This window comes from Corvus hawaiiensis, chromosome 4, assembly GCF_020740725.1.
Source record: "Corvus hawaiiensis isolate bCorHaw1 chromosome 4, bCorHaw1.pri.cur, whole genome shotgun sequence".
In the NCBI taxonomy this organism is placed as follows: domain Eukaryota; kingdom Metazoa; phylum Chordata; class Aves; order Passeriformes; family Corvidae; genus Corvus; species Corvus hawaiiensis.
This window is the reverse complement of record NC_063216.1, coordinates 28,200,698-28,228,659: the sequence shown is the minus strand read 5'-3', so window position 1 is coordinate 28,228,659 and position 27,962 is coordinate 28,200,698. Positions and strand designations below refer to the sequence as shown.

Sequence of the window (27,962 nt, the reverse complement as noted above, 5' to 3'; positions counted from 1 at the left end):
CTGACTCCCAAAGAGCTGTGTCCAGGTGACCCATGTGTGGTGCTGAGACTGCCTGGCATAGAGAAGACAGCTTTGTCTGAAACCAAGGGAAGCTGTGGGGCATTCTGGCAGCTTGTGGGGTGGTGAGTGATGGCAGGCAACATGCTGTCGTGCAGGATCAGCGAAGCACTGCTCATCTCTCAAGCTGTCTGCTTCTCTTGCTCTTTGTGAGTCTCTTCTCACTTCTCCTTTTCATGTGCTCGTATCACCTCTCTTTTCTTTCCCTCACTTTCTCTCTCTGTGTGGTGCATGGCCCAGTGACTATAATCCATAGATAACCCTCTGTTCTCTCTTTTCTCTTCCTCACCACCTTTCTCACTCATCCTTTCTTCCTGTCTCTCACTAACACTCTGTTGCTCTCCCTGCCAATTTATTCTTCTCTTTCCTCCCACACTCTGTCCCCGTTTAATCAATCTCAGCACAGTCCTGTTTTTCACCAGAGCTGCTGTTTCATGTTTACTCCTGTGCAGGGAGGGTGGGCAGGTGTGAGGGTAAGGTAACAGGTAGGAAGCAGGAGAGCTGAGCTGAGACCTCCTTTGGTGACCATGGCTGAGTCACATCAGCCGTTCTGTGGCTTGGCTCCTTTGCTTTGACACAGGAACGCTCAGATACGAGTGAATCTGCAATGCTTAGAGGTTGTAGGGCCAAGGTCTGTGAAGCTCCTGGAAGTGGGCTAGAGCTCTTTGGGTGCCTGTGCAGTTTGTGTTTGTCTCTGGTGCCCAGCTAAGCCCTTGTGCCCAGACTGACACGATGAAGGCATGTTCCCAGCCCTACTCATTGCCCTATTCAGAAAATCGGCCCTACCCACACTTTCATAAGAAATAACCCCATGGGATGAAGTTGACAAAGCTCAGCTATGGAGTTTTGATCTGCAGCGATCCAGAGCTTTGTCCCTGCAAATCCCTGGAGACTAATGGCAACTTCTGTTACTCTAGCTGCTACCCTTGTAAACGAATCACACCGATTTGCTTCCCCAATTCCACCTTTTTCTTCTTTTCTTCCTTTCTGCCATGCCGCTTTTCCACCTTTGCATACCGGAGCCTGCCTTGCCTGCTGGCTGCTGAGGGCTTGCCCGGAGCTGCCAGATGCTTGCACCTTCTTAGCTCTCACGGGTAGGAGTTGCTATGGGAGACAGCGAGAAAGAAAAAGTGCCTTCCCCAGCAGCCCTAGGAGCCAGAAGCCTTCCATTGAGTGGAGAACACCCCCCTCTTGTGCTCCTTCCTCCCCTCAGCCCCCCTTTAGAGAGCACTCTGCAGAAAGCCGCCTTTGAAGCCCCTTAATTAGTGTCCCGTGTGTCCTGAACGGAGCCCTTCATTACCACCAGCAAGAGGCACAAATTGGCATGTGTTTCAGGTTTGGGCTCAGTGCCAGAATTTTGTTCCAGTCCCCTCCCTCCAAACCTCTCCAGCTTCCCCCCTCCTCGACACACATGCGTGCACACACACATTGACTCTCTCTCAGAAAAACACACACACACACATGCACACACAAGGGACCCTGCCAAAAAGGAGACGTCCTCTTTCCATCATCCCAGATTTCAGAGAAAAAAACTGAATGACAGAGGTCGCTCTGTTCCCTGCCTCCCCACGGCTTGCTCTTGGCTCTGCTGACCCTTCAGCATATGCAACTGCAGGTTGGGGGTCATTATCAGCCCCAGAGTATCTCTCACAGCCTGTGGATGTGCTCAGAGGGTGCTAATTAGTGAAAGAAGGGCTGATTAGGTTAGAAATTAAGTGTTTATTTCTCCTTTTTTTTTTTTTTTTTATGTGTATGTGTGTAAAAATAGTGAGGCCAGATGGAGTCAGGAAAAATGGGAGAAAAGGCAGCCAGGAGTCACGGGGGGTGAATCTGTATCCTGTCTCACCTCTCCTGCACACCCTGGCTGGACAGGCGTTCTGCAAACTCCCAGCATTCCTGCAGCACACCAGCAGCCATCACACATTCCCTGTGGCTGTCCTTATCGGGATCGAGCTGGACATCTCCTCTCTGCACAATGTTCTGTAGAAGCTTTTCATGCCTGCAGAGCCTCTCATCTCCATCACCTCATCTTTTCCAGCTCAACCTTAGTGCCTCTGCTTCCCCCCAGCACCACTTTGTTTTATCTCAGTGTCACTATTGGCTGCAGCCAACAGGTTACAGGCATCACCAGCCTTTCAGTGGCACCCCTTGTCTTTGCTGGTGGCTCACCCCAAGCGTGCTGTCCTCACAGAGACATTCTGCCCCACAGGCTCTGAGCAAATTCAGTCTATCTCTGCCATGGACTCTGTCTCTCCTTGGCAAAACTTGCAACACAGGACCCCCGAAGCTGATTAGGAGTCTGATTTCCAGGAACTCCAAAGTCTCTATGCCTGAGTAAACCATGTCTTTGTCCTGATATCAGGCCATTCTTCCCTGCACCCATGCTAGCTTCAGCCTGTTAGGGACTGTGGGATAAGGAAGAACAGATCATGGTATGGCTGAATAGCAACTTTGTCTTGCTGCAAGGCTATTCTGTGCTTCCAGCTCTGCAGCTTTGGGGCTGTGAGGAACAGCTGAAAAATAATTTCCTTCCTTTCACTTAACCTAAAGGAGGTCTCTGGGGCCAGTATTTTGGATGCACTGGACATGGAGCCTTTCTCCAGAGGCTGAGGATATCCAGGGTCTAGCAGGCTGGAGAAGAGGGAAGGAAAGGTATTTAACTGTGCTCTACAGCTTGCTTTCCGGTGTGGGAACTGTGCTAGCAGACTCATGAGTTCGCACAGTTGGAGGCTGGTCTCTGCAGCAGGCCAATTTATGCGACCTGAGGGCTCACTCTGATGTGGGGAATGAAGGCCATCTCTCCCAACTGGGGATATGACTGTCGAGAAAGGGCTGAGTTTGTTTTGTTGATCAGCTTGGGGAGTGTGTGTGTGGGGGGGGAAGGTAAGAACTTGTCACTACAATGTGCTGGAGGAGTATTTGCTCAGTAACCAACGGGGGGATTGTGGTCCCTTAGAATCACAGCTAACTGTGATGTGTGGGTCCCACAGCAGAGGAGATTCTCTTGCTGACACCAGCTGGGCCCTGGACTCTTAGCTGCATTTCAAAGCCCATCTACAAAGTGTCTGGTGCAGAGGGGCTTTGTAGCTATGAAAGAAGAAGTCTGGCTTCTTTTGAGAGTGGGAGAGCAGCTGGGGACCCCCGGCTCCAGGGGTGTATTTGTGGTGGGAAGAGAGGCCACATGTGTGTGCTGGTGTTCCTCGGGCTGTGTGCTGTCAGTAGGGCTGCATGCATGACTGTTTGGCTATGGCATGAGAGGAGGGTGTATTTGTGTGGGTACAATTCAGACCTCATTCCCTTTTCATCGCGATGGTGCTTTTTTACCATGTGGCTCCTGCAAACAGCCAAACAAACAAACAAACAAACACACATGGGAATCCAAACTCCCTATTACCACCACATTGCAGATGCAGCCTGGTTTGGCCTGTATTTCTCCCGTTGCCACAGCAACGGTAAGCCAGGGAGTAAATCAGAATATCCTCTCTGGTGCTCAACACCCCCACATGGCAAAATAAATGACAGTGTGGAAAGCCTGGTCTGTCTCCCCTACCTGTCCTTCCCAACTCCAATTCAGCAGAGACTCTCCAGAGACCTCTCATATGCCTGTCAGACCCCAAGGAGATCACAGGCCTCCTCCAGAGGGGATGAGGGAACACCACCTCTGCTGTGACCAGCAATCCCCCTTATTCCCTCCTCCACTTGGTGTGCCTCCTGTGGAGGGTGATCAGGTCTGAATCAATGTTCACTGTTCATGGTCTCAGCTCAGCTGGCTTTTAACAAGATGAGTCCCATCAGCTCCACTAAGGACCAAACAGCATCCAAACCAGGCTTAGCAACCTGCTTCTTGCTTCAGCAAACTCTGCTTACAGCTGGGAGAAACAGAGCCTTTAGAGAGGAGCGAAGCAATCAAAGCACATTTAGGACCAGGACTCCTGTCCAGCTGAGCTCAGAAATATGCTCGCTGGGACAGCTGCCAAAAGGGCTCCACCAGCTATGCTTTGTGTTGGCCTTGGGCACTTCCAAAGTCAGCAATGTGCTTAGGAGAGAGACCTGTCTGCCCAGAAACAGGAGTCCTTGGGAGGAGAGGAGGGACAGTCCCCTAGAAGCAGGCGAGAAACTGGACTCACATTTTCTACAGCAGCTCTTTCCATGTGCATCCTAGTTTGGATAATTCTAGGTGCTACTAAAGCCGTGGAGGATGACCTGGATCCCCTTTCATTCCAGCGGCCGATTAAAGCGTATCCGTCACTTGTGCCACCCCCAGCTTTGGCCGTGACTACCTTCATTAGGAATCTCACTCTGCTCTTTGGCTGGATTTCCCCCGAGAATCCGATTTATGGCTCCCCAGTGATTGCTAATGTGTAAATACAGTGTGCTTCAGTATGGCAATGTGAATGCCTTGGTGCATTGGAACTGTTAACCCTCCAGCAGCTGAAGGGATGCTCTCTCTCCCCGTTGTGAGAGCTGCCTTGTTGGACAGGGAGAATCCCAGCCTGGGATCATGGGATCCCAACGTGGCTCTAGGCATGCTTACAGATCAGTGCCGGTGGGTGAACCCACAGGCCTCCTCAGGTTTCTGTGGAGGGGAAAGGATGAGGCAGGAGCAGCCCAAAGAGAAGGCAAAAAGGGCCATTTCATGATTAAATGCTAGAGCACAGCAGCAGTGTAAAAATATACATATATCATAAGCCTTAATTAACACAGGCAAAGGGAAAAGGAGAAAAAAAGCCACTTTTTAAAGGTTTCACAGAGACTATAAACTGGCAGCACAGAAAAAAAAATGTAATACATGCAAATTAATGGCATAAATTTAGGGTTACTTAACTTCACAAATGTTAACAAGCTCATAAAAAAAAAGTTATTCTTTCTCAGTTTCCTGTCGCTGTTTGTTTAATTCTCTCTCTCGCTCTCTTTTTTAACTCTGTTGAGAAGATTATGTTTTCAGTATATTCCTCCTAAATTAATTCTGGCTCTCTCTCTTCCTTCTCCCTCCCTCCCTCCCTCGTCTCCGTCTCTTTCTCTGTACCTACCTCTGTCTGTTTGCCTTCCTTCCCTGCCTATCTATCATATTCTTAATGTCCCGATCATCATAGTATCTACTCTTGGATACAGTACTGTCTCATTTCTCTCCCTATTTCCTCGCCTGCCTCTCCCCCGTTCACACCCCACCCTTCTCCACAGCTCTCAGCCTGCTCCCCTCTTCTGCTTCTTTTTTTTTGGTTTTGTTTTGATTTTTCCTGGGGTTTTTTCTTTTTTTTTTTTTTTTGGGGGGGGGGGGCGGGGGGGGTTGTTTTTTTTTTTTTGGTCGGCTGGTTGGTTTTGGTGGTTTTTTTTTTCTTTTTTTTGGTTGTTGGGGTTTGTTTTTGGTTTGGTTTGGTTTCTTTGGGGGGGGGGGGGGCGGGGGCGGGGGGAAGTATGGCTTTTTTTGTTTGGTTATGTTTTGTTTTTTCCTGTAGCAGTCTAGCAGCCAGTACAACTCCAGCCTGGTAATGCTATATGCAACACTTCCAATTTCCAAACATGCTTTTTTTTTCCCCTGCCACTGGCAGACAAAGAAGGCAAGGAGCAAATTGAGTGGTCTGGGGCTGAACTGCTCGTTTATCAAGCGCTTGAATGGCTGTTTGTGGCTGCGTGGCTGGAGGCAGAGGTACGAGTGGGCGGGCAGGCTGCGCTGGGACGCCCCAGCCCCACTTTGAAACAGCTGTCACAGCTCCCCCGACACCGTCCCCTTTATTCGAGGCTCTGCCTCCGCACCATGGTGGGTAATAAAGGGCGCGGCAGCTCCTTGCTGAGCCTAGGGAGTCACGAGCCCCTGAGGTCACCGTGTCTCTGCTTCCCGCGTGTTTCTTGCTTTGCTTACAGATAAAACTAAGTTTAGAAAACTCAGGCAATTGCCAGTTTAGCTCTGCCAAAACTCATTTCTCCGGAAAGAGGACATATGCCTTTTGTTCTGCTTCTTTTAAAGCCACCAAGGACACCCCAAGCTGCATTACTCGTGACGTAGCTTGTCCTGTCCGTGATGCTACAGTGTTCTGTTCTTAGGCTCTTGTTCTCATTGCTTAAAGGGAGGATGGGTAAAAAAAAAAATCGTATTTTGACTTATGGACCAGACTGAGTCATAGGAAGACATCATTAAAAAAAAAGAGGGGGTGGATATCATCATTTTTGGCCACAAGCCATCCTTGGAGCTTTCAAAGTCGCCTGTAAATATTACTGCCAGCTCTGTTTCAGTATCAGAGACAGCAGTCCTGGCCAATAGCTTTTCTCCTCAGTGGCCCAATTCGGTATTTCAGAATGCTGGAGAGAAGAGGGGGAAGTCAGTGTTTTATTCAACATAGCAATCTCAGGAACAGGGAGGTGAAATTACAAGCTGGAGTCCCCGGGCAGCAGTGAAAATAAGAAAATCCAAACAAGCAAAGGGAAAAAAAAAGGGAAAAAACTGAATTTCTCAAAGCAAGAGGAAGGATGTTGGTGAGTGGGTAACAGAGAGGTTAGGAAGAGGAAGCACGGAGGGAGAATCTGTTGTGTTTGGAAGATGTGGGAACCATCAACACAGATGTTGCAGAAGAAAGCAATTGAGAAGCTGAATGGGACTTGCATGGGTTTACAGTTGGGTGCATGCTTAAGTGTGTTGCTAAATGGAGACCTGAATGAGTGAGAACAAGAAATAATCATGCGGGAGTCCCCGTGCAGAATCAGTCTCTGTCCAGATTGACATCACAGGCTTTCCCACTGATATAAATCGTTGCTTTTCCTGGGTAGGAAATGAGTCAGGGTGACTCCGGAGCTTAGGGTTTGGCCTATGCAGATTAAGGGGAGTAGTAAGGAATAAATAAAACATGGAATATGCAAGGGTGACTAAGGACTCGAAGAGAAGCAAAGAACTGTTGGGGGAAGGAATAGGGCCACGATGAGGAAGTAGGAGGGACTGCCAGATTAATGGCTTTCTAGGGCTACCTGGAGAGAGATTTAGAGATTTTATATTTAGATATAGCATCATTCCCTGGCCATGAGGCATATATTACCTGGGTTAGTGGGTAAGACATTTACGTGCCCCTATTAGCTGAGTAACGCTCCCTTATTTTGGTCCTTTCAGCCCAGAAACAGTCTGAAGCAAAGTCTGTTTCTCACTGAAAATATCTTCAGCACCTACAAAATCAGAGGCCCAATAACAATTGCAGCCTCCACGTACTCTGCTACTGGCAGCATAGGAAGAGGCAGAGCAGAGAATAGGTGGGGAAAAAAGATGGAAAACGGGACTGAGCAAGAAAAAAATAAAGGGTGGGGTGTTTCTTAAATTGAGCTGTCCCCTATTTTTGATTGCATCATAGCTTGAATTAGCTTTGGCCTACATAATTAAAAAGAAGGATGTCAAGGTACCAGGAGGAAAAATTATTTTGCTGGGTTATTTGCACAGATCATCTGTTCACTGCACAGCTGCTGTAGGAAATGCAACGCCATGAGTAGACATATATAATTGTAGAGATGGGGAATGAATAAACGTGTTTCAAAGAACAAGGAGAATTCTAAATGTCAGCAAAGGGGTATATGACTCACTCATTGGGAAAATACTATTATTGGATACGTAAGTAGGACTGCACAAAGCACTCAGAGGAGGGATGCTACTAGAAAAAAGAAGAATTAATAAATGAAGGTAACATTTGGGTAAGTGACAGTGAATGAATGAGGAGATGTGCTGTAAATGCCATGAGCTATCACAGGGCCTGCAGTGAAAGCAGAGAGAAAATGTGGGGCTGAGGATGGCAAAGGATGAAAAGAGAGAGATCATGGACAACGAGGAGAAGCACTACTGGAGACTGCTGAAATACAATGGAACGGATGAGTGTTTGTTATAAAACTACTTGGCTTTTGGCAGAATAATGGTGACAAAGAGTCTCTATTCTACCGAGTTGAGATTAAGGAAATAAATGAGGTGGAACTCCATGGGAGGAGAGGAAATGGCTGTACTGAGGAGGCAGGAAGAGGCCCAGGACCCAGCTGGAACTGGCTTCTGCAGAGGTGTGTTAGGCTGTGATGGACACATCATATGGAGGAATCCCTCCCTATTTTTCAAAAGCAAAAAGCAGTGTTTAAGTGTAACAAATGAGATTGTATAGATTACAGACGTGGCTGAAATAAGCAGTGCAGGACCAGGGCACTTTGCATGAGTTCAAGCCAGGCATTGAGAATAATTAACTAATGCTCCTGGTGCAGTCAACAACAAAGTTGCAGACTTCTTGAGTCCAGAACATAATGAACTTGAAACCTTTCAGTTGCCAAATCCAGGACACCATTCCAACAGACCCATCCCACACGTCTGGCTGGTCATCCTCACAGCCTGAAACACTGTGTGCTAGCACTTCTGCCCAAGCAGAGACCAAGGGGTCCAGCCACTTCTGTGAATGGATCAGTCCCATTTACAGCTAGGGCCAGGGGATCTCTAGTCCTGGAGGAGGAGATTTCCAGAGCCTCTAATTTGGGTCCAGCTGAGAGCAGTTCTTATTTTGGTTTTGAAACCCTGAATTCCCAGCAAGCTGCTTTTCTGGCTGTCTTGGCTTGATTGAGTCGGTAGAGAGACAGATGTAGGTGGATAATGGGAAAGGGGGGTGGTAAGTGGCAGAGCTATTGCCTGAGCGAGAGGGAAGGATGCCGTGTAAGTACTGCCAGTCCCCATTCAGTGAGCAAGTGGTGAGTCAGGGGCAGGTACTGAGTCAGCAAGAAGGCGGACGGGTAGTGGGTGGGTAGCACACCCCGGCTAGCTCAGTGCAAACCACTCAGCTGCACCCTAGCTCAGTGCAAACCACTCAGCTGCACCGTTGCACTCAGCTCCCTGTGGGAAAGTTGCATGCAGTGGTTCGGACTAGTGCATCCCAGTTTCTCCCCTCCCCATGAAATTCCCTGGGCTGCTTTTCTGAACCAGTGGGGCTTCAGAGAGGGGCCCTGACCGTTGCCTCTGGTGGGCACGTATTTTTCTGACATGTTTATGAACCTACCTGCAAGCACTGCTTCTCTGTGAGATGTGGTAGTAAAAGAAGGGGGATGAAAACAGCTGATGAACGCAGAGAGAGCCCTTCAGCCTGTCTCATCCCAAAGATACTGCTCATGCAGTCAGGGAGCTGGTGGAATGTAGGAGGGAGGAGAGAGAAAAGAAAGAAAGAAAAATAGAAATAAGGTAGAAACGAGAGTGAGAGAGAGAAAATATTTGAGAGATGAAAAGAAATTACCATACAGCAGGATCCTGTTATTCAACCTAATTTTCAAAGGACTGCAGCTGTCGCACTGAGATAATCTGTTAATTATAACAGTCATTGTGTTTTGGCAATGGAAGAAAAAAACAGGCTCTAAACAAGGCAAGGTAGTGGGGAAAAGAGAGGGGAGGCACGGTTGTGTCAAAATGCATGTCAGATGCTAGCTTGAAATATAGGTGGGCGAGCCGGCCGGGAGGAGGGTCCCTCTCCAGCGGGGCTGAGCTGTGCCATTGCCTGCGGGTGGAGGATGGAAGGAAGGTGGAAGCATCCACCTGGAAACATAATGCCCTGTCCAGTGTGGGGCTACCCCCCTTGCTGAATCCAGGCGTGTATTGACCAGAGGAAGAGCTTTGAGGGGCTAAGGGTCGCACTGCCAGTGAGGGAACCTCTCTCAGGCGGCCGCCCAGGGCAAGGTTGGCTGGAAGGCGAGAGAACGTTGAAGGGTGCTGGAATGCCAGTGCCTGTGCCCTGCAGGAGTTTGCAGGCCTGGAGGTGTCCTACACAGGGCAAATGGCTGCCAGTGCACCTCAGGAAGTGACTGCTACTCCAGGACATGTGTGATTCCTTAGGCTCTGAGTTCGTCCCCGTAAGCGACAGTAGCATGCTGTAATTCAAGGACCACGCCCTTTTCCTGCCCTATCTGCAGGGTAGCATGTTTGGGGACACTCTGAACTGGCACTGTTGGGTTGCTGGGGATGTATTTAACATCCAGAAATACTGCAAGTGTGCTTGGTTTGAGTGAGAGCATCTCTCAAACAGCTTGTGATCCTGCTATTCACAGTCAGACTGGTGAAAGCCAGGACTTGTTGAAGGAAATAGGACAGCAAGGCCAGCACAGGACAGCAGAGGCACCACAATGATATCACATACAGCCCAAGGATCTCTCCTGGCCTCATGCCGGACATGCTGCATGGGAGCACACAACAGCACCAGTGCTCCCACCCTGCTCCCTCCATGCTCCCAGAGCCCCCACTCCTGGCCTGTTACCTGCAGCAGCTCACACACACGCTCCCGCAGAGCTGCCGTTCCTGTCCCTTTACCCCTCAATAGCTCCCAGACAGCAGAGACCATTCCTTGTCCCCTGGTGCAGCTCCTTCCCACGTGCACGAGCACATGCACAGAGCCCGCCCTCACACCCTGCTCCCTACCGTGATTCACATCAGGGGACACACACAGGAGGAGCGTTCCCACCCCTTTCCCTACAGACCTTCTCCCAAACACACACTGGTTGTCTCCCTTGATCCCTGCACGCCCACGTGCAGCCTGCACTCCCACCCCGTCCCCTGCAGCGCCTCTCACACAGCCAAACACTCCCACCTCTTTCTCCGCGGTGCTTGCTTCGTGCAAACACACATGCACACACACAAACACTCACTAACAGCACTTTGCCTGGTTCTCCATGGCAATTCCTCCCTCCCCAGGAGCCAGCACTCCTTCTCTGCTTCACGGAGTGACTAAACCACATCCACCCCCAGCCCACATATCCACCTCATCACCTACAGCGACTCCTCCGCACGCACAGCCCCTCCACCTCGCACTCCTGGAGCCGACAGTGCCACCTCTTTCTCTACAGTGACTCACACCCATACCAGTGCACCGGGCACAGCCGGGCTTGCTGTCACACCGCCTGTGGCAGGTCCCTACAGAGAGTCACACAGAGCCATGCTCCCTCCCCATGCCAGCAGGAATTATTTCTAAGCTTCTCTGCTGCCTCATGTCTGGGCTCATGGGATGACAACGGGAATATGTTTCCCAGTCCCACTTCCCTGCTCTGGAGGGAGAGTACTGTAGGCGGCCTTATTGCTGATAATATTTTTTGTGGCACCTCTAATCTCTTGACATGCTCTTCTACCTGGAGAAGGCTGTTTCCAAAGCCTACCCCCATATACACGCTTCTGTGGATTGCTGCTGAAGGCTGTCTGGGTGGAGCTGGCTTAATGCAAATCTGCCTTAATCTTCAATAATCATATTAATATAAAAGGTAGCCATTTCACTTTGGAAAACAAAAGTGGCTTTCTGGCCTGCCAGGGAACCACAGATGTATGAAAGACCTTTCTGCCAGTATTTATCCCTCTAAAATAAGATTCATGCTTCTAAAGCTCTCTCTTTCATGCTTCTGAGCTGCTTCATTTTTCTCCCTTGAGCCTTCCCATTCTCTCTCTCGCTGCCTAACAAATTAGGCATCTAATCGCTGTTGGGGAGGCACGATGGGAGAGCAGGGGTTTTATATACAGCAATGTGTTGGGTTTTTTTCATGGTTAGTCTTTAAGCTGTTTGTCCCAGCAAAGGTTTGGAGTCAATGGCAGTGTGTTTGCTTGAGCCTGGGTGCGTGCATTCTTCCTTCTCAATTTTTCCTTCTGAATTCTTCCCTCTTGTGCCCCGTACTGGCCAAAGGGCAAGACCGCAGAGCAGCATGTCCTTGGGGCAGTACTACACCCTGTATTTCAGCCCTTTTCCCTTCCTCTCTGCAGGGTCCCATCCTTGCTGGCTGGAATTTGAGCTTTGTGAGTATCCTTGCAGTGGTGTCCTGTGAGAAGCAGCTGGGATCTTGTTTGTTTCTATGGGCTTCCTCACTGCAGTGTCCTGCTGGGATCCTAGTGATTTGGGCTTCCCCATGTCAGGGACAGCTGGAGTTCGGGAGCTGCAATCTTCCTCCCCACTTATGACAGGGTCAGCCCAGCTTTCAGAGGAATGATTTTTCTACCCACAGGCACTGTAAATTTGTATAGAGCTGAAGCATGAGATTTCTCTTGCAGCAGCACTCTGCCAAATTCACAGAGCCTCTAAGGTTGAGTGGACACCCTTCAGCAGGACTTGTTGAAATCAGTTCAACTCCTGTAGGGGATGAAGGCTTTGTCTGGTTAGTGACATGGGAACACCTTTTGTTGCATGACTTTCTAGTGTGGCTGTACAGCTCCTTTGACCTCTGGATTTTTGAAGCTACAGGGCTGATTTCAAGCAAATGTAATATTGGGGTGGAACAGAGAGATGTTGAGATCTTACATGTTCCATGAAAATAGGGGATAAATTAGAGAAGAGAGAACCTGAAAAGGAAACCTTCACTGAGACCCATTAAAGGAAGGAGTGTTGTGTGAGCTCAACCCTTGGTGAATATCAGAGAATCTGCAGTAGAAGGCATTCTCTCTCTCTTTCTCTCTCTCTCATGCACGCACAAATGTCTTCCATGCCAAAAAACCACAGGTCATCAGGCTTCCTGATCCCTCTTGTCTTGGTCCCAGACTTCTCAGAGCTTCTGGAGCACCTCTGGGCACAGTCACATGTTCTTTGCTGCATGACTTGAAGGTAAGTCCTGCAATAATTCCGTGGAAGCAGGGCTGAGAGGGAAGGGACTGCTGTCATGTAAGTGCCTCAGCTGTGCTGCAAGCTTCTCTCATGGCACTGTGCTTCCACTATAGCCAGGTGAAAAAGCAAGGACAATCTCTGGGTGGTGATTTGAGGTGGCTGCAGTGATGCTCAGAACACTGTGAATTACTGAAACTACCCAGCAGCTATGGAGAGTCCCTTCAAGTAAGGCACCAATTCCTAGTGCCAAGCACCCCTGGGAAAGGCTCCTCTTTCAGAAAGTAGTTAGAGAAATCCTGGAAGGACCTTAAAGCCAAGAAGAGTCCCTTGGAGATGATGTTTGTGCCCTGAGGCCTGCCAGGAGCAGGAACCACACTGAGCTGGGAGGAGGGATGATGCTCAGCTGCAGCACGAAGCTTAAGAAAGCAGCAGGAGCTTTGGCCTGATTTCGGGGTGTCCCCAGAAGAGTCAAGAGTGTTTGGCAGGTTTTTAATGCATGCATTTCTAATGGGAGGCTCTTAGCACCGTTTAAGCAATGGCAGAATTAAGTGCTGGTTTTTCCAGTGCATGGGGCCCCAGAAGGACAAGGTTGACAAGGTCAGAATTTTAGGCCCAAATTGCTGTTGTATGTGACTTTTCTGGTTGCTTTGTATTCTCCCTCAGTTTTGGTCCTTCCACTCCCTCAGGCCCCAGTTTGCCTCTGTGCCTCCTATCCTGCCTGTCCATACTTTCTCTGGCTGTATTTTATGCTGCCATCTCACTAGTGACCTCAGTCCTGTGTCATCCCCTGTGCTACCTTGAGCTCCAAGTCAAAGGTGTGTCTGTGGCCATCGACACCTTCCTCCTGACTCAATGTGGGACTCTCCGCCCTCTGTTTCACCTTCCCTTCTCTTTTCTTTCCTCTGAACAATGGAACCATCCCTGTGGCCTTCTGCTCTTCTCCAGACAAAGTGGTGCAAATAAATGTCAACAACATTGAGGCATCCATTAATAGAGAATAAAGAAGAGGGAAATCACTGGGAGCTGATAGGCTCTTTGTGCCAGCCAGGGAGAGCACAGCCTTTCACGGGTGCAATGTCACTACTGTTCCTTGATGTTCACATGTACATGAGGATGGCCAGGAGCCAAGGGCTTGTTGTAAATCTTGGGTGACACTGAAGAGTGTTGGAACCCTACAGCTGGGTAAGCCCAGCACAAGGAGGTGGTTACCTTGTACCTTCCCTGTAAAACACGTCCCGTGTCCTAACTTTTCCTCTTGCCCATAAGCTCTCCACAACTCTTGCATCCCCCTTCCTTGGCTCTCTGCTGTGCTGGACTTGCTTATTCTTGCTTTCCCTGCCCACACTCCATCCCTGTGCCTTCTTGCTCTGTTGCCTGAGAAGCAAGAGAGGGAAACAGCCAACTCCATTGTCAGCACCTTTCAGGCCAGCAAAAAGGACAGAGTGTAGCTTCCTTGTGCTATTGGACTCCAGTGCTGTGTGATTTATGCTCTTTTGGCTGTGGACAGTTAAAGGAGGGCATGGTGCTGCCCCTCATTCCTGGCCTCCCTTTGAATTGCCAGGGTCAGGGAGCAGCTGTTCCCTGAAGGACAGGGCATGGCTGTGGTAGAGCTGGAGACCAGCATTCCTGCAGCATTGCTGCAGCAGGGACTGATGGCATTTGGCTGAGCTGAAATGGGGTGCTGGGCCACAGGCAGGGGTGGAGTAGGCCACCAATTGGACTGGACTCACGACCCTTAAAACCAGCATGATAGTGGGGAGAGAGGAACCATTGGGGGAAGAATGTCAAGGTCTGTGTATCTCTCATACATATTTACCTTGGGGACCTAAGGGGACCAATGTCAGGGAGCAGGAATTTCTGCATGGTCATCTTGGTTTTGACAAACAGCGACGATAAACAGCACCTTCATTTCCATCTACCCCTAACCCACCCACCTCTTTCCTTTCCAGCCCACTAGAACATCTGCCCTTCCAAACCCTCTCTGTCTTGCCTGAGTGCAGCTTCTTGAGTGGGATGGGGTGGCTCTCAGTGATTGCTGGGGCTGCTGCAGAGGAACATGGTCCTAGCCTCAGAGTCTCTCTGTGCACCATGGACAAGCTACAGCAGGCAATGGTGACTTCAGCACACCTTTAGGAGCAGCCTGCCCTACCAGAAGAGGTCAAAGCAAGGGGGCTGGGATGTTCCTATATGGAGTTGGGTATTGTGCAGAGTATTTGGTGAGGTGAGACAGGCAGATCAGAACATAATGCTCAGAGAAGGATGCTGGCCAAAATCTCTAATCCCTAAAACTTTCCACTGCTTGCTGTGGGGCTCCCCCTGGCCTCTGCCTGGGGTGGACATACTTTGGGCACCAATGTGCAAAAAGCATGATAGTATCTGCCATTCCTTTGTTCAGTGAAAGAAATCAAGCTAAGTGAAGAAGCATTAGAGAGGAAGGTAAAGGGACAGAGATGGCGTGGGGAAATGGCTGTGTCTCTGCACAGAGTCACCTCTGGAAATGGTGGAACAAGGCAGGGAACTGGCACTGAGGAGTATCAGAGGCCTGTGTGTCCCAACCTGCGGAGAGCCAGATGTGCCTCCTATCTGATGCATCTGGGGAACAGTGTCAGGAAATTATTTCTCATTGGATTACAAGGCTGAGAAACAAAGCAACAGACCTCAAAAACCTCTGCCTTCTGTTTTATTGCTGGCTGAGGCAAAGCTGAGGCAGCAGCTGAAGGCCATCATATGACAACCGTAAGTGACATGAGTTTGGTGGCCTCAGATGATGAGCTGTGGGGAATGGAGGCCTTCTCTCTCTCTTTTCCATTGGTCTAGCTCTTTTCCCCCTTCCCTTATCCATCTTGGCTTTACTTTTTGGATTATTGAATATTTAAGTGTTTCTCTGTGACACTATCTCTGATCCCTTAATCCAGATGGCCTGGTAATTCCACAGACCCAAATCAGCTCAGATTTCTCCACAGATGTAAGCCTTGTTCCTCAAGGGTTCACTCCTCCTTCATTTATCTTCCTTCATTTTGTTTCTGCCCTTTGTGTCTCTGTGCTAGAAATTGGTTCAGCTTTTGCAGCAAAAGCTTCAGCGATTTCTTTAGTGAGCAGTCTCCCCCCAAAATAAAAGGGGCAAGAGGGGATCTTTATTTTTCATTAACCAAGAATCCTTTTTTTTTTTAGTGTTTCTTTCTCCTCAAAATTAAAAAAAAAAAAAAGAGGTAGCACAGTGCCCACATGTTTTATCTGCTGTATGGAATGATTTCCTCTGCGCTGCCTGAGGACACCCCTGCCAGGCTCCTGTCTCAGCACAGTGGGAGAAGGGTTGAAGCTGTAGCTGGAGAGAAAGGTGCTCCAGGCTGCGCTCTGCAGTCAGAACCAGGAGCTCATCCAGAGCCCAGAACTACATTTGTTGTGGTTTAACAAGCAAATGTCACTTTGCCTGCAAGGTGTGTTTTCTTACAAAGGGGCAGTGTTCATAGTCCCCAAGGAGAGGTCGTGGAGTACGAGGTGGAAACTGTGCAGCTCTCTTTGGTGGGGGGTAGATGGGTGATGTGCTTCAGATCAGGAGTGCTGGCGTTATTGGGTGAGAGACTGGAGGCTGGTATTTGACACAGTGCCTGCTCCCCACCCCCCCACTGGGCTCAAGCCAGACTGGTTCACCTCAACAGCCTTGTCCATGCACCAAGAGTCAGGAACAATTTTTAGAGCAGAAGTGGTTACACGTGGCTTGAATTATTTATTCCTCTTGCATCAAGGAAGGAAGGAAAGGGGAAAAAAAAATGTTTGGCTTTTTTTTGGGGTGGTAGGGGGGAGAAGCTTGTCTGCATTTTTCCAGCTTCATGCATACTGTATACATCATTTTCAGGCAGCTGAAAATTCATGGCTTTGGCTGTGCTTGGGGCTTGCCTTTGTTTACACTAGGGGTTTTGAGCCCCCGCAATAACAGCTTTATGTTTCCCACTCTCCTTTCCCTTCCCCTTCTACTCCCACACCACTGCCTTCCCCCAGGTCCCTGGCTGTGATCACACTACTTAGGGAGCCTGGATACCCTTCTGCATATCCCTGATATGACATTATACATCGTGAGGGTTCCCTCCTCAAAGGCTTATCAGCACGGCAGGCAGTACCACACCTCTCTTGCTTGCACCCCCCCTTAATGTGTCTCTTCCCCATCTCCCTCTTCTCATGAAACATTGCTGTCTATACTCTTATCTCCAAGACCCTTCCAAATGATGCCTCTTCTTGTCTCCTGTGTTTTCTTTTCCAGATTCCAGTGACAGATGGATCTCTCTCGTGCACACTTGCTCTTTCCCTCTCTGTATTTTTGTTTTCGACATGTTTGATCCAAAGCTCTGAAGCTTCTCAGAGGGAACCCAGGAAAGAAGGAAGAGAAGGAGTAGAAACCAAGGGAGCGTGAGCGACGCAGGAGGCAGCCCTGCCTTGTTCTTCCAAATCACATTGTGGAGGGTTGGGGGAAGACTACAGGGGGGAGGACTTGGGTTTGTTTTGGGGTGGGTTTGGTGTGGGTGGGGGGTGGGTGGGGGGGGACAAAAGTGGAAAAAGTGTGTGAGTCGCTCATGAGCATCAAAGAAGATTCATAATCCTCAACCTGAATTTTTGTTTAGAAAAGAAGCACAAGGTAGTTCTCTTCCAGACCAAACATCCGTGGTCATAGCTCTTGGGTGTTCCGCGAGAAGATTGCATGTGTTCTCCTTCCTCCATGCTCCTGGTTTGACCCAGAGGGCAAGAAGAAACAATGGTGATGACACCCAGTAGGACTGGGGTGCTCATTCCTTTCCATTGCTAAACCCCAGTTCCTGCCCCCTAGTTTCTTTTTGCTGTTGTCCTGAGATTTGGCATTGGTTTTTGTTGAGGATTTTTTTTCCCCCGTCCTGATGAGGGCACCACTGCAGACCATGCTGTGCCTGGGGTTGTGGGCAGCTGCCCTGCTCTGCTTGTTTTCCCCTGGCACCGTGCGAGGTGACTGCTGGCTGATTGAGGGGGACAAAGGGTATGTGTGGCTGGCCATCTGCAGCCAGAACCAGCCCCCGTATGAGACCATCCCCCAGCATATCAACAGCACGGTGCACGACTTGCGTTTGAATGAGAATAAGCTCAAAGTGGTGCTGTACTCCTCCCTCAACCGCTTCGGCAACCTGACTGATTTGAACCTGACCAAGAATGAGATCTCCTACATTGAGGATGGGGCTTTCATGGGTCAGTCAAACCTCCAGGTCTTACAGCTGGGCTACAACAAACTCACCAACCTGACAGAGGGCATGTTGCGGGGCATGGCCCGTCTCCAGTTCCTCTTTGTGCAGCATAACCTAATTGAGCTGGTCACCCCTACTGCCTTCTCCGAGTGCCCCAGCTTGATTAGCATTGACCTGTCATCCAACCGCCTCAGCCGTCTGGAGGGCAACACTTTCACCAGCCTGAGCAACCTGATGGTGTGCGAGCTGGCTGGCAACCCCTTCAACTGTGACTGTAGCCTCTACAGCTTTCTTAACTGGCTGGCTCTCTTCAACAACGTCACCAAGAACTATGACCGCCTCCAGTGTGAGACTCCACGGGAGTTTGCTGGGTATCCGCTTCTGGTGCCTCGGCCTCACCACAACCGCAATGCCATCACCATCTTCCAGTCCATGTGCAGAGGGGGCACCATCCCCTCCCTTTCCAGGGTCAACCCAACTCCTTACACCCCTGACTCCCAGCGAGACCTGGATGAGGGCTCAGCCATCAGCCCTGGGGATTTCCTCTCTGTCAAGCCTCCAGCCTCTTCCACCACTGACTCCTCCTTCAGTCCCAGCATCAAGCTACATGATGTCACCATCACTTCAGCCATCCTGATGGTCACCATCCCCATGCCCTACAGTAAGATGTATGTGCTGGTCCAATACAACAACAGCTACGTTTCTGACATAGCAACACTGAAGAGCAAGAAGGAATATGTCACTGTCAACAAGCTGAAGGCCCACACTGATTATACATTCTGTGTGGCCTCTATCCGCAACAACAGGCGTTACAACCATACTTGCCTGACCTTTGCAACTCGGAGCAAAGGCAGGGAGGACCCTATTTCCAGTACTTCCACCACTACACACTATATTATGACCACCCTGGGTTGCCTCTTTGGGATGGTCATTGTCCTGGGGGTGGTCTACTACTGCCTGCGGAAGCGGAGGATGCAGGAGGAGAAACAGAAATCGCTCAATGTCAAAAAGACCATTCTGGAAATGCGTTATGGATCAGATATTGATACCAGTACCATAGTCCATCCTTCCCAGAAGCTGGGTGAGCCACCTGTCATTCCTGTCTCACGGATGTCCTCCATCCCTTCCATGATTGGGGAGAAGTTGCCCCCATCAAAGTCAATGGAAGCTGGGATGGAGACTCCTAAAGTCACCACTAAAGGTAACTACATTGAAGTGCGGACTGGTGGTGGGGATGGGCTGGAGAGAACCCAGCGGGATGAGGACCTGAGGGAGCTTGACAATGGGCAAGGCTCAGCTGCTGAGATTTCTACTATAGCCAAGGAGGTAGACAAGGTCAACCAGATCATCAACAACTGTATTGATGCCCTCAAGCTGGACACAGCATCCTTCCTGGGTGGTGGGACTGGTGTTGACTCAGATATGGCCTTTGAGTGCCAGTCCATCCCAGCCGGGTCCTCGAGTGGGCTAGAGCGGCCCAGCTTTCTTTCCCCACCCTACAAGGAAAGCTCCCACCACCCTTTGCAGCGCCAGCTCAGTGCTGATGCTGCTGTGGCCAGAAAGACCTGCAGTGTCTCCTCTAGTGGCTCCATCAAGAGCGCCAAGGTCTTCAGCTTGGATGTGCCTGACCACCCACCACTCAGCAAGTCTGACTCCAAATACATTGAGAAGGGCAGCCCACTTAACAGCCCTTTGGATCGTCTTCCCTTGGTGTCTCCAAGTGCCATCCATCACTTGGAGGTCAAGCCTTCTTACCATTGCAGTGAGCACCGTCACTCCTTCCCGGCCCTCTACTATGAGGAAAGTGCTGACACCTTGAGCCAGCGGGTGTCATTCCTCAAGCCACTGTCCCGGTCCAAGCGAGACTCCACGTACTCCCAGCTCTCCCCCAGACACTACTTCTCGGGCTACTCCTCCAGCCCTGAGTACTCCTCAGAGAGCACCCACAAGATCTGGGAGCGATTCCGGCCTTACAAGAAGCATCACAGGGAGGAGGTTTACATGGCAGCTGGGCATGCCCTGCGGAAGAAAGTTCAATTTGCCAAGGACGAGGATCTGCATGACATCCTGGATTACTGGAAAGGAGTCTCTGCTCAGCAGAAGCTGTGACTCTTCCTCACAAGGAAACAATACAAACCAAGACCCCCCTCCAACAACCAGAAAAAAAAAAAGCCACTTGACTGTGAAAAATAAACCAACAACAAAATACTCCTGAGAAATACAAAACTGACAAAACCTTTTCTTAAAGTTTACAACAACTCTTACACACACACACACACACACTGACACACACACACACACACACACACACACATGCCGAATTGTCTCTACTGTGTTACGGGGACCATTGTTCTGCCCGCAGATGGCTGGTAGGAGTGTCCTGCTCTGACACTGTGGTAACAACGTTGGAGTGTGGGTGGGTGGGAATGGCCTGGGAGTGGGTGGCAGGAGAAGGGCAGGGATGGACACTCACTGGGCATGAAACTCAGCTGTGAACTATTCATCTTTCTGTTCCTGTTGAAGGCTGATTTTTCTTTTGGGTGAGAGGGAAGGACTTTGGTTTAGAAAGCTTCCTTGTCCACCTTGTATACCTGCTATGCCAAATCTTCCATCACTAACGTTTTCCCTCATTTTCTTTAGCAGTGGAGGCTTTTCTCTCTCTCCCGTCCCCTTCCAAGACAGGTGGAATTGCTGGAAGAAGTTATTTTCCTTTGCCCTTCCCTATCCCTCTCTGTTAAGGGTCCCTGGGCTTGAACTTTCTGTCTAGATACTTCACGAACCTCCATCCTCCTCAGAGGAAGGAGAGGAGATGTGAAGGACCAAGGCGGGTAGGACCTGCCATATAACAGGCTCTGTGCCCTTGCTGCTCTTCCTCCTTCCCTTCTCCTGCCATGTTGCTGCTGATGAACACCAGCAATTCTGGAGTGATAGGCATTCTCCAGACCTTCTCAGAGCCAGTTTTCTGCCAGCTGGTGGGGAGAAATGGGTTGTGAATGTTCTCTTTGTCATGGCAAGCCAGGTTGTCAAGGAGTGGTGGAGGAAAAGACAGGAAGGTCTGGTCTTTCAGAGGTGTATAGGGTTCCCATCTCTCCATGTTACAGGTCAGAGGTCCTCCCCTCCACACACGCCTATGCTCAGGCTGCCCTTGAGTAGTCAGTTTAATACTCTCTGTTTATGTCCTCCTTACTATGAGGAAGGGACCTGGAGAGGACCTCAGCAGAACAAGTTCTCCATGAAGCTTCTGCAGCTCTTCCCAACTGACTTCACCGTGGGCTGTGGGGTGGGTGTCCATGAGAAGAGCATCACCCAACCTCCTCACTTCCAGGTGTGTGTGAAGAACAGGATTTCAGTTGCTCATCTCACTGGGTTGGCCTCACAAAGAGTCTTTCTCTTGAATAGGCCGTGGACGTTCTGGCATGGATAGGGGACAGCCTAGGGCGAAGACAGGAGCATGGGGAACAAATGGGGTGTGAGAATGGGGCCTGGGAGTAGCCCAAAAAGGATGGCCTGGAAGAAGCTCCCTTTGTGTGCGCAGCCGCGCTGTGTGCGCTGGGATAGAAGAGGACACCAGCCTCTGGATGGCAGGGTTCCTTTGACTACTTAGAGGCCCTCATGAGAATCAGAGCAACATATCACCTCCTAAATCCTCCACCTCCTCACAGGTGTGACAAACTTTTCTTAGGGATCCTTTCATGTCTTGGCAAAATCCCAGTTGCACTTGCTAGGTCTCAACCTCTGTCTCTTGGGTAGAAGATCTGTCACAGAGTTGGGAATGAGCCTACTGCCCTCTTCACCTAGCCCCATTTCTGAGCAGCCCAACAAAGCACAATCTTGGCACCATCTCCCCCAAAGTTTTTCTGTCAGGCAGGAGTGCTGCCTGCTGAACATGTCTTTATGCAGCACAGTGAGCCTTCTCTCCACGATCTGCCCAAAACTTGACTGTTGTTCACCTCTACCAGGATGAGGGTGAGGGCCTATGTTGTGTTGGCTCTCCCTAAGTAGTTATTTCCTCTTTGAGGTGCTCCTTAGAAGACCCAGTGTTTTTGGGGGTCCTGGGAGAAGGATGAGGGTGTAGGAGCTTCTCTGGGAGGCATTTACATGCTGCATGCAGAGAACTTGCCTGTTATCTGCCAGGTAGTAGCACTGCTGTGACAATTTCACCTTCTGTAAGTGAGGGGGAGCAGTAGGCAGAGTCTGGTGCATGAAAACCAGAGCAGGTATCCCCAGAGTGTAAACCTATGAAGATCTGTGGAGTTTCTTCCTTGTAGGGATGCTGATGGTAACAATCCTAAGCCAGGTCATGACCCCATTGCCTCAGACTTTTCACTGTCAGCCTGCTTTCCCACAGTCAAAGCATTGCTTGCCTTGAGTCCAGAGGTGTTCATGGGACTGACTCCACATGGTAAGAGCCCGTCCCACTCAGAGGAAGGGGTGTGTGTGCACACATGTGTGTGCACCTGTGTGCAGGAGGATGAAGGGAAGATACGAAGGGAAGTCACATCACTGCTGGCAGGTGTCCCTCCATGTTGGGACCATGTGGCAAACCAAGACAGGTAAATGCTGTGAGAGATGCTTAGGCACAACAGAGACCTCCTCAGGTACCACATGGAGCAGGCTCAGTGGTCTTCCAGCATGGCAACCATCCAAGCAGAAAAGACTAATGGCTGGGGCACAGAATTGAACTGGAAAAAGGGGATGACAGGCAAGGGGGGATGGAGTCTTGTTCCTCTCCGCAACTCTTCCCCCCCTGTGCTTCTCTGCAGTATGGTCTTGTAAACAGTTCTGCTCAGTCAATACTTTAAGGAGGAGCATTAACCTGTAAAGGTTTCTGCTTTCTCCCCTCAACACCTCAAAGAGGCAGAAAAGAAAGGTCAGGGATACAGCTCTCATCAGGCCCTTCTTTTTTCTGTGGTGAGGGTAAGGCTGGAGAGGAGGGAAAAGCCATTTCTCTCCCAGCTGTAGCCCCCCACTCCAAACCATTGGATGAAGTTTGCACAAGATGGACTGTTCTGTGGGAGGAAGAGGGCAAGGAAGGGGAACAAAGTGTCTCACCTTCCTTCCTCCTCCCTTCTTCTTTGTCCTGCTCCCTCCCTCAGGAAGAGGGCTCACAAAGTGATGCCAGCCCTGTTGGAGGAAAGCAGATTTAACGTTCTATTTGCATGACAATTTTACTGTATTTTTCTGAGCAAACACCTGTTGTGTATGTGCCAGTTTGTTGGAATTTAACCTCCTCCCTCAAAGTCTCTCCTGTCCTTGTCCCTGTTTTCTCTGCTCCTTTCATTCATCCCTGATGTGATTTTATGAGAGACTCCTATCAGTTTGAGAGGGAACATACCCCAAAGAGAACCCAAACCAATCACCCCATAAATGTCATTCCTTCTTCTTCCCAGTGTCCCCCTTGCCCTTACTCCAAATGCGGTCTCTCAGCTGCTTTTCATGGTCACGTGTGTAAAGGGGTATGTGTTATATACCAAAGGCCTGCTCTTCCTAGCAGCCGCCATTTCTCCTAGTTATTGAGGAACAGGAGTGAGGCCTGACAAGATCGATCTTGTAAGAGAAATGCTCACTACCCTCCCTTTGCCCTGGCTGCTGTTCCTCAAAAAGCAAGGTTGATCTTGAGGAAACATGGAGTGCTTTAGCTGAAGGGAAACCTCTGATACAGTGAAAACTTGATGTGGAGCTTGTTACAATCACTTAGAAGATCTCCCACCACCTTCCTCTCATTGATTGCATAGACCTCTGGATTAGGTCTGTCCTATGCATTCTCTCCCCTGGCTGGCCCTGCAGAGGGCAGGACATGATGAAACCTCAAAAGCTTCTTTGTTGGGAAAAAGTGTGGAGAGACTGCCTGAAGTTTCTAAGGCCTCTTTGGCTTGGCTTTGGCAAGTCCCTCAATGCTGCCTTCTCCCAGGGCAAAGTGGACTTCTAGGGCCGAAGCAAGACCAAACCCTTTCACACTTTATTTCTGGCTTGGTGAGTATTGGCAGAGAAAACAGGGGTTTAGTTCACCTCACTGGAAATTGTGGAGGGTGAGGGATGAGGCTGGGCACAGACCTGCCCTCTAGCCCCAGGGAGAGCCTTGGGGAGGAGCCTGGGCTGGGGTCCTGCACCCAGGAGACTGAAGGTGAGACTCTAGGCATGCTGTTCCCATGAGACAGAGCTCTTTCCCGTATCTGCTGGTGCTGCCCCAGTTTATGCTGCGGTACCATGTTCCCTTCTCCCCTCCCCACTCTTCCATGCTGAATAAATCCCTCTTGAGGCAGGTGTGAAATATTCATGACTGACAAATGAAGAATTATGTCGGGCTGAGGAGGCCTCTGTGTGTTTGCAATGCTAATCAGCCTGCCTTGCTGGAGGAGGCTCTGCCTGGCAGGCTTGAAGGAAGGAGGGGAAGATGCAGGAGGAAGGTGGAAAAGGAGCTGAGACAGAGAGAGGAGGGGCAGACACAATAGGAGTGAATAAGGTATGGTGGGACCAAGGAGTCACCACTCCTTGGTAAGGAGGCAAGGAGGTAACAGGTAGAGGGAGATGGAGAAGGTGGAGGAAAGGGACAGGCTGGAAAGACCTGGAGAAGAGATGACCACAGTGGAAAGAATGGGATGATAAGGGACAAAGAGAACAGCAAGGAAAAGGGTTGAGTGCAGGGGTGAAGGCTCTCTGAGAGGAGGTGGGGAGTAAGTCAGCAGTGCCTGGAGAAAAAAATCTTGGCGGACTTCATGATGAGCTGTGACCCCTCTCTGTAGGGCAGAGCTCAGTGCTGCAGGGTGGGTAGCTGCTGTATGGCCAGGAGCTGGACCCAGGGCACCAAAAGCACATTTGCCATGCTTGTTGCTGACTGGAAAGCTCAGCTGCGTCAGGAAGGACACACAGCCTCCAGGAGCCTGGAGAAATCCCTTCCACCGTCACCACCTCCTTCCTCACAAGCTGCAGTCAAGAAGAGCCTCATGGAGCTGTGTCCTCTTGCTGGAGCCAGCCTGCTGCTGTCCCACCACCTGAGCAGGAGGGAGCCTCCTCAGGGTGGCTTGGTGTGGGACGGACACTTTGTGCCACCCCCCACCAGGCTATGGGGCTTTCTTGTAGGGCTGGCGGAGCCTGCCCCACCTCAGCCACGTCCTGCCCACCCTGTCTGAGCAAGTGTTTTTTGGGTCCTTCCCTGAAGAAGGGGCAGAGGGGAGCGTCTGTTGCGTCCCCCTACACACGCACGCATTCCCAATCCTGTCCCTCAGCCGCTTTGGCCTTGTACTGTGAGGGGCGTTCTCGGTCTGCCTCCCCTTGACTGTCCCCCCACGCGCCCTGGAGAGGTGTCTCCGTACCACTCCCTGGCCATCCTACTAGGGCAGCTCTCTGCAGGGCTGCCCCAACCCACCCCGTTCCTGAGTGGTGAGAGGGCATCCCTCTGCCTGGCTTCTCCTTCTCCCTCTTCTCCCGCTCCTTCTCCTCCCTGCCCCACCCGGGGTTAAACTCCCTCTTCCCCCCCTTACGGTCCCCCTCTGTATGCCCCTTCCTCGCGCGTTCGGCTTGGCCTTTGCCTCCCCCATAACTACCACCGCCACTGTGAGGCCTTGCTCTTGGGTGGCCTGTCCCTGCCGCCTGCTCTCCGCCTTCCCTGGGGGGAAGAGGAAGAGTCTGTCCGGGTCAGGCCAGACCCTCCAGGGCTGGTACGGCTGGTCCATCCACAAGCACAGCATCTGGGGTGAGGGGGTGGGAAGGGGCGGGCAGCTGCCAGGCACAGAGAAGGGGGTGTCAGCCCTTGAATGTAAGGAAGGGCCTGGGAGGCAGCTGCTGGGACTGGCTCCTTGTGGCCTCTTTGGTGTTCCTCCTTCCGTAACAACCCTGTGACCCCCCCGGTTGTGTATGGACAAATTTAAGTTGGAGTTATGTTCTTTACTTTCTTCTTTTTTCTTAATTTCCTTTCTTTTCTTCTTTTAGATTTGTATTTCTTTCTTGTTCTTTTCTTTCTCTTTTTTTCTCTCTTTCCTTCTTTTCCTGTTTTAAAACTGAATGGCACGAAATCGTTTTTCCTCAACTCGGAGATTCCTGTATGGAGAAAATCAATTTCTATATTTGCAATAAATTTCTTATTTAAAAAAAAAACAACAACAAAAAAAAACCTAAAAAAAAAAATCAACAAGCAAAAACTATGAAAAGCTGCTTCTGAGTCCATTTGTTCTAGCCTTGTCTGGCAGAGGAGGTGGAATGGGGATGGGATGGGACGGGACGGGACGGGACGAGACGGGACGGGAGGAATCCGAGGATGGGCAAAACTGAGAGAGTTGGGTCAGGGCATGGGAAGATTCTCCCAGGCACACAGTGGTCACCTGCTTCCCCCAAACACACTGTTTCTCTGCCCTTGGCTATTGCCTGTTTTGGACACACCCTCATTTTTACCCAGCCATGGGTAACAGTGTTATCAGTTCTGTTGTGATAGCAGCCCTTTCCTGCACCAATCAGCACCAGGGTTCTGCCCCACCCAGGGCAGGCAGACAGCACTCTCCGGGTGTAAGGCAGAGCTTCCTTGCCCATTACCTACGCAGCAAATCCTCTGCCTGAGCTCCAGAGCTCTCTGGAGGAAGGCTATCCAAGGCAGGGGATCCAGCCGTGGGTAATGACTGAGCAATCTGTAGCCTAATCCACCAGCAGATATCCTGATCTCAGCTCTTCCTAAGCATCAATATTTAAAGTTAAGAATACAGCCAGCAAATCCATGCCTATTGGTGCATTTATACACATAATTAGGCCAATTTGTGTATGGTGACATAGCAGCCATTCGCTTGCATGTTTTGTGTCTGCCTCCTGTTTCTTAATGTTTCTAGTTTCTCCTGAGAGTGGTATGGCTCCTTGGCTCTGAGGGTTTCTTTTCTTTTTTTGCTCTTGCACATGCAGCTTTGATTAGACTGATCTAGCCATGGCTTCTAGGCTTCCTTATTGAGTGTGCTGAGCTCACAGTCTCTGCTTCTTGTGTAGCAAAGGACAGGAATAAATGGTTCTAGGGAGTTGTGAGTATGGACACAACAGCTCCTGGATATATATGCTGCAGTCGCTGATGACTCTTTATTAATGCTTGAATTGATTTGAGAGCAGTCCTAGGAGCAGATGCTACTACAGGCAGATGCTTCACAGTCTGACATGTTCTCCATTGGGCTTGGGAGGAATGATTGGGTGTGGGAAGGAATGGTGCTGGGCTGTGTATCTCTGGAGGATGGAGAATGGTGCATAACGAAGAGGAGCTCTTCTGGGGTTATTCAGAGCTTCATCTGCTTGGTGGAAAGCTGGATGTTTCAGTCAGAGTGATGTTCCTGGCATCTGCATCTCTGCAGTGCAGGGATACAGGCCTTCTGAGACAGGGCATTTCAGACCTTGGGAGGAATTAATGCATAAATTATAAAGAGGCGTAATCTAATCAGTAGAGAGCCCCCATGCTGTTTATTTTGTTGCTAAATTCGATTTTGTCTCCACAGTCCTTGCATTTCATTTGGTTGCTCTGCCACAGGGATAAGAAAGGACAAGATGTATTTGCAAATGCTGTCTAGGAGGAGCAGGAAGCTTTGGGAAGGGAAGACTGTCAGGGCTGAAGTCGTCATAAATGTCCTGAAGCCAGGTGAGGACTGTTGGGCTGAGGGGACATGGAGGCACTGTAGTCGGCCCTCTGGGCCAAAATGATTTGTGGTGAAAGAGTTAAGCAGTGCTTGTATTTGAGCAGCCTTTGGCTGATTCCAGTCAGAGACCTTAAGAGTCCTCTGCTCTGCACAGTGCTATGTGAGCTGGTGTGTGTCCAGGGAAGGGATGAGATGTGAGCTGTGTCTGTGAGTCTGCATTATTCTCTCGAGTGCCTCTGGACATAACTGTGCCCAACAGACTGCAGTTCCTGCAGCAAACCACACTGACCTCTGCCTCCAGAACCTGCTTGGTGGACCATGATGTATGCATCATGGAGAGAGAGAAGGGGCCATGGCTGTGCTGTGGACAGTGAAGTGGCTGCAGTGGGCAGTGTGAGGGTGGCCAGAGTGAGCTGGCCTGCAAAGCAAACCTACCCTGGAGAGGAACAGGGGTTCTTTGCACAGCCTCATGCTTGGCTGGCTGCAGACTCGGGAAGACCATTTTGTGTTTCCTTGTGGTTGGTTCATGCTGACGTGGTTCTTTTCCACCCTTG

General features: G+C 50.2%; 1 protein-coding gene and 1 long non-coding RNA gene across 2 annotated transcripts in view; both read left to right on the top strand.

Annotated features, from left to right (window-relative positions):
* The window catches only part of LOC125325519, a 49,183-nt gene extending 32,188 nt beyond the window's left edge, over window positions 1-16,995 (top strand). The window contains exon 3 of the long non-coding RNA XR_007203355.1: window positions 16,867-16,995. This is a non-coding gene — a long non-coding RNA (uncharacterized LOC125325519). The remainder of the gene's footprint in view (window positions 1-16,866) is intronic.
* Window positions 16,996-17,147: 152 nt separating this feature from the next.
* On the top strand, window positions 17,148-25,959 carry ELFN2 (extracellular leucine rich repeat and fibronectin type III domain containing 2). Its single transcript, XM_048301620.1, has one exon. It carries the CDS (start codon window positions 17,495-17,497, stop codon window positions 19,919-19,921), a length of 2,427 nt encoding a protein of 808 aa, XP_048157577.1. The 5' UTR covers window positions 17,148-17,494; the 3' UTR covers window positions 19,922-25,959.
* The last annotated feature ends 2,003 nt before the right edge of the window (window positions 25,960-27,962 follow it).

Coding starts and splice junctions, on each gene's coding strand:
- ELFN2 (XM_048301620.1), top strand. CDS start 17,495: ATGAGGGCACCACTGCAGACCATGCTGTGCCTGGGGTTGTGGGCAGCT.